The 12,572-nt window shown below is 41.6% G+C and overlaps 1 protein-coding gene across 16 annotated transcripts in view; it reads left to right on the forward strand.

Moving 5' to 3' along the window:
* Positions 1 to 12,572, forward strand: part of LOC120063958 (calpastatin-like) — a 72,689-nt gene that overhangs the window by 24,201 nt on the left and 35,916 nt on the right. For 13 of the 16 annotated variants that reach the window (XM_039014292.1, XM_039014271.1, XM_039014305.1 and 10 more), the window contains exon 2: positions 9,549 to 9,644. The exons of the other annotated variants lie outside the window; for them this stretch is intronic. In XM_039014292.1, coding sequence (XP_038870220.1) covers positions 9,549 to 9,644 — 96 coding nt within the window. The remainder of the gene's footprint in view (positions 1 to 9,548; positions 9,645 to 12,572) is intronic. 16 annotated transcript variants of the gene reach the window in all.

A 12,572-nucleotide genomic window follows, 5' to 3' on the forward strand; every position in this document is an offset into this window, starting at 1 on the left:
GCTTGATGTCAAAACGCCAGTCACCTGTTCTTGGTAAGCCTTTCTCTTGATTTTTGTTATTGTTGTTGAGCCCCCTTTCTTTCCTTTGTCTGCTGAACCAGTATTCACAAGGTATTTGACGGTAATTCAGCCTAGACCCCAAAGACCCCCAAAAATGTTGAGGTCTCAGGTCGTTATTGTAAAAGAGAATGTTTTCTCAATGACTTACTGGTTAAATGAAGGCACGATCAATAAATAAGAGGCACTGTGACCAAAAGGCCTTGATGAGCTGATCATGTTAAAAAAAAGGTAATAATAAAAAAAAAAAAAGATCTGTTCCTCAATGTTTGTTTATGTCTCATGGTGCAACATAGAATGGGCGTGTATGTAATTCTGGTGGTGAATTGAGTCCAGGCATATTTTGGATAATACTTTACACATGCTTATTTTGATGAGTTACAGTTGTGTTGCTCAGTTAGGAGTTGTGTGTGCATATAGTATGTTTGTCCATGTGTTCTAGTAGTATTTGTATGACATGAGTATCAGTTTTGCGCTTGTGACTGAGTGGGCTGCAGTCTAATATCCCTCTGTCTCTGTTGTGTTTTGAGGGGATTTTTGGCTCTGCTTTGGGCTACTTTCCCAGATCTGCGTTGTCAACATACTGACTGTGCACTCTGCCATTTCGGCTCAGCATCATCTGCTGCTTTCATCAGACACACAGGAAACAGCCAAAGGGGAAATGTATCTGTGCTACACATTCCAACAATGGTGGGTGTCACGTTAATCTGCTTCCCCAGATCACTTCCTGCTGAGATGCGACAGGTAGCCTAGCCTAGTAGTTAGGGCGTTGGACAAAAGGTTGCAAGATCGAATCCCCGAGCTGACGAGGTAAAAATCTGTTGTTCTGCCCCTGAACAAGGCAGTTAACCCACTGTTCCTAAGCCGTCATAGAAAATAAGAATTTGTTCTTAACTGACTTGCCTAGTTAAATAAAGATAAAAAAATATATAAAAGATACAATTTTTACACTACCGTTCAAAAGTTTGGGGTCACTTAGAAATGACAATGTTTTTGAAAGAAAAGCAATTGTTTTTGTTCATTAAAATAACATCAAATTGATCAGAAATACAGTGTAGACATTGTTAATGCTGGAAACGGCAGATTTTTAAAAAGAAATGGAATATCTACGTATGCGTACAGAGGCCCATTATCAGCAACCATCACATTCCAATGGCACGTTGTGTTAGCTAATCCAAGTTTACCATTTTAAAAGGCTAATTAATCATTAGAAAACCTTTTTACAATTATGTGAGCACAGCGGAAAACTGTTGTTCTGATTTAAAGAAGCAATAAAACTGGCCTTCTTTAGGCTAGTTGAGTATCTGGAGCATCAGCATTTGTGGGTTCGATTACAGGATCAAATTAGCCAGAAACAAATAACTTTCTTCTGAAACTCGCCAGTCTATTCTTGTTCTGAGAAATTAAGGCTATTCCATGCGAGAAATTGAAGAAACTGAAGATCTCATACAACGCTGTGTACTACTCCCTTCACAGGACAGCGCAAACTGGCTCTAACCAGAATAGAACAAGGAGTGGGAGGCCACGATGCACAACTGAGCAAGAGGACAAGTACATTAGAGTGTCTAGTTTGAGAAACAGACGCCTCAGAAGTCCTCAACTGGCAGCTTCATTAAATAGCAAACACCAGTCTCAACGTCAACAGTGAAGAGGCGACTCTGGGATGCTGGCCTTCTAGGCAGAGTTGCAAAGAAAAAGCCATATCTCAGACTGGCCAATAAAAAGAAGAGATTACGATGGGCAAAAGAACACAGACACTGGACAGAGGAAGATTGGAAAAAAGTGTTATGGACAGACAAATCTAAGTTTGAGGTGTTTGGATCACAAAGAAGAACATTCGTGAGACGCAGAAAAAATGAAAAGATGTTGAAGGAGTGCTTGACACCATCTGTCAAGCATAGTGGAGGCAATGTGATGGTCTGGGGGTGCTTTGGTGGTGGTAAAGTGGGAGATTTGTACAGGGTAAAAGGGATCTTGAAGAAGGAAGGCTATCACTCCATTTTGCAACGCCATGCCATACCCTGTGGACGGAGCTTAATTGGAGCCAATTTCCTCCTACAACAGGACAATGACCAAAAGCACAGCTCCAAACTATGCAAGAACTATTTAGGGAAGAATCAGTCACCTGGTATTCTGTCTATAATGGAGTGGCCAGGACAGTCACCGGATCGCAACCCTATTAAGCTGTTGTGGGAGCAGCTTGACCGTATGGTACGTAAGAAGTGCCAATCCAACTTGTGGGAGGTGCTTCAGGGAGCATGGGGTGAAATCCCTTCAAATCACCTCAAAAAATTGACAACTAGAATGCCAAAGGTCTGCAAGGCTGTAATAGGATTCTTTGACGAAAGCAAAGTTTGAAGGACACAATTCTTATTTCAATTAAAAATCATTATTTATAACCTTGTCAACGTCTTGACTATATTTCCTATTCATTTTGCAACCAATTTCATGTATGTTTTCATGGAAAACAAGGACATTTCTAAGTGACCCCAAACTTTTGAACGGTAGTGTTTCTGTCAAACACAAGTGTCAGTAAATGGTTAAGTGGGATGTAGTAAGGACTAGTGAGTATCAAGGTGTGACATTTGACACTTGTTTTTGCACACTTATGCAATTAGCAGAGCACCGTGTGCTGAAATATAAACTGCTGTCATATATTTTATATTTCCCAATACATTTCCTAATCACACATTCAGTATTGCCACGTACATGCAACTCTATATATAGTAACTCTAAGCTGTACAGAGCATGCAATGTGTAGGGATGACCAAAATATATTTCACAGTATATGCCGCATATACTGTATTTATATTTTTTGTAATATATTGACACATATGCCTTGTTTACATGGCTTTTACATTGTACACAATGAAAATAAGAACATGTTCATACAAAATGAATAGGCCAATTATAGATCCAGGTAAGTGAAGGCCCATAGTGTGGTCATGTGTGGAAATGTCTGTTGTATTGACCAGAGCTGTAAAGAGGGGAGGGACCTATATTCTAGCACTTGGAAATGTCTGTTATACCCTAAAGCGTGAGTGTCTGTGTCTGCCTGCCTGCACATTCACACAGAAGTGTGTGTTTGTTTTTGTACTATTTGGTCATTTCCTTGTAAAAGGACCTATGAGCACCAACATGTGAAGTTCATTGGAACATGTCAAATTGGGTGTCTCTTTCTTAGAGTGTATATATTTATTTTTTATTTGATTTATTAAGGCATATATATGTTTTTCAACCATTTTCCATCCTTACACTGCTACTGTCCTCCTCCTACTGGCATACTGTTATGTTCAGCTCATAACTGTTTGCTTTCTCTTTCTGTCGTCTGGTGGTCAAAGCAAGAGTGTGGAAAAGTCTGGACAACTCCTCTCTCTCTTCTCACTCTCCCCAATTAATGTCACCTCTCCTGGGCTCTTACCGACACCTACCCATGAGTCCCCTCTCTTTCCATGTACTGTAACTAGCCCCATCACGACTAAGCACTGACCGACACCGGACGGTCATGGGCATTCAAAAGTGGTTGAAGTCCTTCTTGGCCTTGATTTCGAACATCCACAGATGTTTTGGTCCGGTCCAAACGAGCCTTCATTTGGCCCAAACATAGACGTCCATGGTTGGTTCCCGAACCAAATCGTAACCAATCATATACATCTATGTTTCACGAGCAAAGTACAGTACGGTAAAGAAAGTTATAGTTCAGGACAGTTCTGTACTGCATTGTAGAGTAGAATAGAGTGGAGTAGAGTTATGTACAGTACACAGTAGAGCACACAAGAGTTGTGTACACTATAAAGTACTGTACTGAGCTATACTCTACATTACTGTACTACTGTACTGAATAGGGATCTGACAAATGGAAAAATGTTAACATTTAAACATAATTTGTTTTGCATCGGTTTTCCGTTAAAACGCTAAGAAAAATAAATACAATTACAAGTGAATTCACAATGCAGATGCGCTGCTACCAGCAACGGTTCGGGTCTCACGGTGCCTCTCTCTACCGTTACTGTGCATCAATTCCACCTTGCAAAGCTTGCATTTCCTTCTCATTTTACTTCTCAAAGTATTGCCATACAGGACTTCGCTGCTCTCGCTTGCTTTTCTCTGCCATTTTGACGTAGTGGTGGAGAGTCGACTCCAAAATAATTGATTCGCTGACTCCTATTTCTGACTGTCAAGATTAGTTTCCTCTTGGAATTGACTCCTAAGATGCCGTATTCACTTCCATCTTTCATAGCAAGCTAGCGAGAAACCGAGAGAGCGGGGAGGAGCAGAGTATAGGCAGGTCGGCCACCGGGCAGACAGTCAGAACTGTGCACTAGGCCTATCTATCGGCAATCGGAAGCTATATCATGCAATGGAATGCTGTATCTCACAATTTCTTGGCTTATAATGTCTCGGGAAAGTTCAGGAAAGCAGAGCCTTTCATCAATGAATAGGTTAGGATATTACATTTACATTACATTTAAGTCATTTAGCAGACGCTCTTATCCAGAGCGACTTACAAATTGGTGCATTCACCTTATGATATCCAGTGGAACAGCCACTTTACAATAGTGCATCTAAATCTTTTAAGGGGGGGGGGGGGGTTAGAAGGATTACTTTATCCTATCCTAGGTATTCCTTAATATTGAGATGAGCGAGATGCAACACTTCACTCTCACACAGTAACACACATTATCTGTCCATGTGCACGGGTTCGCTTCACACTGTTCACAGCTTGGGTGCCACCAAAACAGAAAAGTTGAGCCTTGCGCTTCAGCGTTCTTACTTGTTGCTGAAATTGACCCACTATGCTGTTTTACTTTCTGCATCTACGTAAAAAAAAAGTTGTTTCTCGGTTAGGGATTTTCTTAACGTTAAGGATCCCAATGTTCTGTGCTGTACTGTACTCTACTCATCTCTACTGATCTCTACTACTCTACTGTCTCTATTTTGATGTCCAAACTTGTGAAACAGAGACATATGATTGGTTCAGATTTGGTTCGGACCAAATTTGGTCTTGTTTGGTGGTGGAGCTCGTTAAAATAATAGCCAGTGTGTAGAATAATACCCAAATATGCAAAGGAGGATATTGCATATTTCTACAGTTGTGTACCTATTTAGGATACATCACCATGAAGAGAATAACTTTCATATCCATAATTATGCATTTCTGTGTAGTACAGATTAGGGAACCATGATGTAATTCCATTACCGCAATTCTGTTACTGAGTGTAAATCCACCTCACTTACGATAGTTCAATAGCCAAAATATATTTGTTCAGGTAGCCTAGTGGTTAGAGCGTTGGACTAGTAACCAAAAGGTTGCAAGATTGAATCCCGGAGCTGACAAGGTAGGTCTGCCCCTGAACAAGGCAGTTAACCCACTGTTCCTAGGCCGTCATTGAAAATAAGAATTTGTTCTTAACTGACTTGCCTAGTTAAATAAAGATAATAAATAACCTCAAGGTGTCATGTCATAGCTGACATCCCATTCTTTCGGCAGTCATCTTTAAATCTTCATTCGGAGCAGATATTTAAGAGTTTTTGAGAAAACGTGGTCCGCTACCGTGGAATTGCCCATTTTCCTTTTGAATATGTACGGTACTGTGTGTCTGTGTGCATCAGAAAGATAGTCCAGCCGTCAGATTTCTCACTCCACTGTCAGTTTGTCTTGAGCCTGACTACTGATCCAATTATGACACGCTCAGTCGCTCTCTCATGCTCTGGTTATATAAAAGCACATCTTGGAGGGTTTCCAGGCATTTGGGCTTACCTGAGAATGTTCTTTTTACCAGGGCGTTGAACAACATGGCATTTGGCAATTCGTTTACTCGTTTGTTCTCCTGTCTATTTCCATCTATTATGGTTCAGGTAAACCCTGGCTCTGTCCCAATACTCTAAAATAAGTTAATTTCCTCGCTAACTTTTGCCTCCTTCACTTGTCTTCTTTCCCTCATTGCTACTGAGAGGTGAGAGAAAAATAACTGGATAATGGAGGAAAGGATGTGAGGAAAGGAAGTGAGTTAAGACTATTGAGACATAGCCCTATTTGCTGTTACCAAATATGTTTCTGTTTAACAGGAAGCAATGAGCAATGTCCTGAGCAATCACACACAGTGGTGAGGTGATATCATCCATTGAGCTGCTCTGTGTTGGTCCTCATGTCAACACGAATATTTGATTGTTGAAAATATTTTGACTCAGCCACTTGGACAGGCAGCGAGGGCAAACACTCCACCATAGAATGTACAGTGCTAAATATAGCAGTACGGCACAGAGACAAAAAACAGTAGATGTGATCTGAGAGTGCACAGAACAGTCATTGGCACTCATGCAGCCATTCAGTCGGCTGTTATGTCAGTAAGTTCAACAGAAGGGGATGTTGAAGACAATTGTCTTTTGAGTATTCACCTGCATGACAATTACATGTCTGTGTCTTATCAGAGAGAAATTACTTGACATCTGTGGCAACTTCTGAACACTGACATGATGTGTGGACGTGTGTGTGTGTACATGTGTGTATTTGTCTATGCATGTGTTTCAAAGTATGTGTGTCCAAAGTAAAGAATGTCCGATAATCGGTCTGTCAATAGTTTTGGCCTTTTCTAGTCTATCAGCTATCGGCCCTTGAGTATCGGTACAGACAAATTCCCCTTTATAGCGTGAACGCACTTGCCTCGTGTGAAACTTCTGCAAGGCGGTGCCACTCATTGTTAGTTAGCCTGTCCTCGAGGAACGTCTGTGCTGCTTGCTATAGCTACCCACTCATGCTGCACTTTTATAATGCCACACTGAATGTAGAAATGGAGAAAGTGGTAATTAATTTAATGTTAGGCAAAACAATGTCCATATAGGCTGCAGCACTTTACAATGTAACATACTGGTAGCTAGCTAGCTAGGTAAACAACAACATTCAGCATAGAGCTAACTTTGCTAGATATGAAGCTAACGTCAGTTCACTAATGTTATCCTAGAACCTAACATACTCAACTGCCAGACGGTGAAGCGGGATTCATCACTCCAGAGAAAATGTTTCTACTGCTCCAGTGGCGGCGAGCTTTACACCACTCCAGCGGAAGCTTGGTATTGCGCATGGTGATCTTAGGTTTGTGTGTGGCTGCTTGGCCATGGAAACCAATTTCATGAAGCTCCCGACGAACAGTTCTTGTGTCGACGTTGCTTCCAGAGGCCGTTTGGAACTCGATAATGAGTGTTACAACCGAGCACAGACGATTTTTACGCGCTACGTGCATCAGCACTCTGCGGTCCCATTCGGTGAGCTTGTGTGGCCTACCACTTTGAGGCTGGGCTGTTGTTGCTCCTACACATTTCCACTTCACAATAACAGCACTTACAGTTGTCCGGGACAGCTCTAGAAGGGCAGAAATTTGACGAACTGACTTGTTGGAAAGGTGGCATCCTATGACGGTTGCTGAGCTCTTCATTAAGGCCATTCTGCTGCCAATATTTGTCTTTGGAGATTGCATGGCTACGTGTTCAGTTTTATACACCTGTCGGCAACGGTTGTGGCTGAAATAGCCAAATCCAGTCATTTGAAGGGATGTCCACATACAATATATATACAAAAGTATGTTGTTTTTACCCTCATTGACTGTGCTTTGTACCGACCCATGTAGTGCAATTGCAGTAAGCTATTGTTACACTACAGTTGTAGTATGAGTTCACACCCATTTTAGCATGCAGCCCCATTGAGGACTTTCACTATTTTGAAGTAGTCAACTGGGTGAGACTTCCTATGGGTTACATAAGGATCACATAATTCCATCCAGGTGGCAGTAAATCACCAACCTTGGCTTTATACCTGTTCAAACTCCAGGTGGCAGTATGCACCCTTTAGTTTGTTTACCAACTTATAGATGTAGTAGAAGAAGATGGCCTCGCTGGTGCTGCCCATGCTCTTACAGACGCTATAATTGGACCAATACAATGTTGCCTCCTCTAACTATCTCTATGGTTCACACTCAGTTTGACTAGTATCTCCCTAGGAACAAAACCTCTAGACTGAACCCTCCCACCTGCACTGATTTGTTCCGTGACGCAGGCCAAGTTATCTGATTGGTCTAGTTCCCTGAGATGGGTGGGTACTTGCTTTGGCTAAGCATTCAGTTGTCTACAGATATAAGGGATGTGTTGGAGAGCATACATTTTGTGCAGTTGCTGATCAGCAAATGTTAATGTGTGTTGCATATTGGGATGAAAGTTATCTGACTTGCGCCTACATGTTGACTGCATGAACTTTGCAATAACCACAAAATCGAGGGTCATGCAGTATAAAAAAAAAATATATATATATATATATATATATATATATATATATATATATATATTGAATATTAAAATGTACAATCTACTTGCAGTGAAAGCTGCTAAACATTTACATTACATTCAGTCATCTAACAGACTCCCATCCAGAGCGACCTACAGAAGCAACCAGGGTCAACACCCTGCTCTAGGGCACGTCGACAGATCTCCCACAAGGCCAAAAGCGGGGGCCCGAACCAGCGACCTATCAGCCACCGGCCCAAGCTCCCAACCGCCAGGCCACCAGACCTTCAAGATCCCCCCCCAAAGGCTCCCCGAGAGCTGCCCCTCAACCATCCGAGACCCCCCCCCACAAAAATAATAATAATGATCAAATAAAATAATTCCATTCACCACCCCCATGCCCTCGTCCCCCCAATGTACCGAGAACCAACAAAGTAAACAAAAGAGAAAAAAGACAAAGACCAATGACAACAGAAAACAGCAATGCAAAAATCAAGACATCAAGGAAAACAAAAATCATAACGGCAAGGCCAACAGAATACATTTGAGTGCATGTATGGCGCTATATACATATTTGTGTATGTGTGTGTCCAAGTATGTGAGTTTTGAATGAGAGTGTGTGTATATGCATGTGTACACGCGTACAACCGCCTCACGCAGTTTTTGATTATTGCTGTCTCTGCGGTTCTTTCCCATCAACCGCACCCTGCAGCCATCACCTACATAATGTCCGTGTTTAAGGTCAACTGCATTGCAGTCGGAAACTGCAGACTGACTGATCTACAAATCAACTTGCATCCTAAACAACTAATCATTATTGTTCGTATATCAGTCAGTCTGTCACCGTTTACGTACAATGCATCACATCATGTTATGCTCGCGAACGCAGTCAATGAGAGGCACAATTGTCCACCAATCATCAGGGAGTTTTTCTCAACCCATGTGAATGTGACTGAAACGGAGAAAATGTTCTGCCGCCATTTACAAGCTACTTAAATGAACGGGAAATTTAAGAAACCTTTCTCGCCAACTAGTGTGATATTTCGTTTGCGAGTGTGTTTTTATAATGATATGGGGGTTAGAGAATAACTTATTTTGACATTCTAACAAAAAACTATTCTAAACAATGGAAGCATATTTAACACTGCCATGTTATGAGACCTTGCTGTTAGACAACCACTAACAGCAAATTTCTGTTTCTCCCCCGACTGCAACAGCCTGATTATGACTGCTGTCAATGCTTTAAGAACGCACCCAAAGGTTACCAAGAGTTACCGAGTGAGTCGGTCCCACCCGAGTTGTTCCACCCCAGTGTAAGCATGTCGCGCCCACACACACGCATGCATGCGCACACACACACACACACACACACACACTAGTGGGGAGGACTTGATTTAGTCAGTAGGGAAGATAAAGATAAAGACAATTGAATAATTGAATGCCAAGAGGAGAAAAGAATGCCAGGAGGAGTGATTACGTAACAAGCAGAGAGGTCAGTGGTTTGTTTGGTTTTCCTTTTTAGGACATTTTTTGACAGACCCAATCTGGTTGGAGGAGTGCAGACATCTGTGAAACACTTAATTCCATGTCGTGCACCATTTGATGCCCAGCCCGTATACACCGTGTATAGACACGATATCAAGTATGTGTGCACAAAACACAAAACAAACATGTTACATTAAACAAATTAATAATAAACATTTACATGCATAATTATCAATCATAACAAAGTCTAGTTTTCAACTTTTTACACTACACAAACAATACACTTCTCTACAACACTGCATGGATATATCAATATTACGTGACATTATTACATGAAACAACTAAAACGTTCCCTAGTCTGTAGTTGCGACATCTTAAAACCTCCCAGGGCAACATGACCACCCAAGACAAGTTATGCCTAATCTGTCCCATTCTATATGTCCCTTTCTATCTTCCATGTGTCGTTGTCAACAAAAGTTGACTGAGGACATTCCATGTATTGTACTGTAGATTTGATCGTTGTCAGTTAAACAAACTGTCACACAGAACACATTGATTCTTTACAGATACAAAGTAACAAGTACATAGAATGGAAAACGTAACATTGAAGCAGTGTCACACTACGATGGTACAGAGTTTGCGATTCCCCCTTATAATGAAATAGAATTTGTTCTCTTTCAAACGTTCACATCTGTAGTTTACAACAAGTGTCACACTGTCTCTGGACACTAGTGGGAGCCAGCCTGCTAGACAGGCCCTTCTCAGTTTACATAATGGTTCTGCATCTTAGAAGATAACTTCTAATATCTATTGAGTTTTGTGACATGGAAGTATTGAACCGTTGGTATGTCAATTGAATCCAAGCTCATATGACATCGTAGTTTAAACACAAGCACGTAGCCATGTTTTTCCACAATCTTACATAAGGCTTGGCTAATGTCCCGTCGCAACATTTTCCTTTGTGTTTTCATAGTAGCTACAACAAGGTCTTTGAAGACTGTTTTGGGTAAGGCAAGAAGCACGTCCATGCTTGTGTTTGGGTCCACATATCTTTTCCCTCCATTATTATCTCTAATTTCTTCTCTCTCTCATCTTCGCTCCCGTCCTTGCTCTTTCCTCATCCTCCCTCTCTTTTAATTCTTAGCATATAATCATTGCTCGCTCTCTCCCCCCTCCCTTGCTCCTCTCTGTAAAAGGGTGCGGTTTGAGCTAGAGGCTCCATGTGACACTCTCCCTCTCTCTCTTGCATTCACTCCCTCCCTTTTCCCTCATTCTCGTTCTTTATACCATTTGTCTGTCTTTATATACAGTTGAAGTCAGAAGTTTACATACACCTTAGCCAAATACATTTAAACTCAGTTTTTCACAATTCCTGACATTTAATCCGAGTAAGAATTCCCTGTCTTAGGTCAGTTAGGATCACCACTTTATTTTAAGAATGTGAAATGTCAGAATAATAGTAGAGAGAATGATTTATTTCATCTTTTATTTCTTTCATCACATTCCCAGTGGGTCAGAAGTTTACATACACTCAATTAGTATTTGGTAGCATTGCGTTTAACTTGGGTCAAACGTTTTGGGTAGCCTTCCACATGCTTCCCACAATAAGTTGGGTGAATTTTGGCCCATTCCTCCTGACAGAGCTGGTGTAATTCAGTCAGGTTTGTAGGCCTCCTTGCTCGCACACGCTTTTTCAGTTCTGCACACAAATTTTCTAGAGGATTGAGGTCAAGCTTTAACTTCCTGACTGATGTCTTGAGATGTTGCTTCAATATATCCACATAATTTTTCTACCTCATGATGCCATCTATTTTGTGAAGTGCACCAGCCCCTCCTGCAGCAAAGCACCCCCAAAACATGATGCTGCCACCCCCATGCTTCACGGTTGGGATGGTATTCTTCGGCTTGCAAGCCTCCCCCTTTTTTCCTCCAAACATAACGATGGTCATTATGGCTAAACAGTTCTATTTTTGTTTCATCAGACCAGAGAACATTTCTCCAAAAAGTACGATCTTTGTCCCCATCTGCAGTTGCAAACCGTAGTCTGGCTTTTTTTAATGGCGGTTTTGGAGCAGTGGCTTCTTCCTTGCTGAGCGGCCTTTCAGGTTATGTCGAAATAGGACTCGTTTTACTGTGGATATAGATACTTTTGTACCTGTTTCCTCCAGCACCTTCACAAGGTGGTTTGCTGTTGTTCTGGGATTGATTTGCACTTTTCGCACCAAAGTACGTTAATCTCTAGGAGACAGAACGTGTCTCCTTCCTGAGCGGTATGACGGCTGCATGGTCCCATGGTGTTTATACTTGCGTACTATTGTTTGTACAGATGAACGTGGTACCTTCAGGCGTTTGGAAATTGCTCCCAAGGATGAACCAGACTTGTGGAGGTCAACAATTCTTTTTCTGAGGTCTTGGCTGATTTCTTTAGATTTTCCCATGATGTCAAGCAAAGAGGCGCTGTTTTAAGGTAGGCCTTGAAATACATCCACAGGTACACCTCTAATTGACTCAAATTATGTCAGAAGCTTCTAAAGCCATGACATCATTTTCTGGAATTTTCCAAGCTGTTTAAAGGCATAGTCAACTTACACGGAACCCAAACCGGCTGTGCGCGTGTGCCATCGTGCGCTATCGTGCATAAATGTATTTTGCCCCCCCACACCAAACGCGATCACGACACGCAGGTTAAAATATCAAAACAAACTCTGAACCAATGACATTAATTTGGGGACAGGTCGAAAAGCATTAAACATGTA

Source organism: Salvelinus namaycush, chromosome 2 (assembly GCF_016432855.1).
Source record: "Salvelinus namaycush isolate Seneca chromosome 2, SaNama_1.0, whole genome shotgun sequence".
In the NCBI taxonomy this organism is placed as follows: Eukaryota; Metazoa; Chordata; class Actinopteri; order Salmoniformes; family Salmonidae; genus Salvelinus; species Salvelinus namaycush.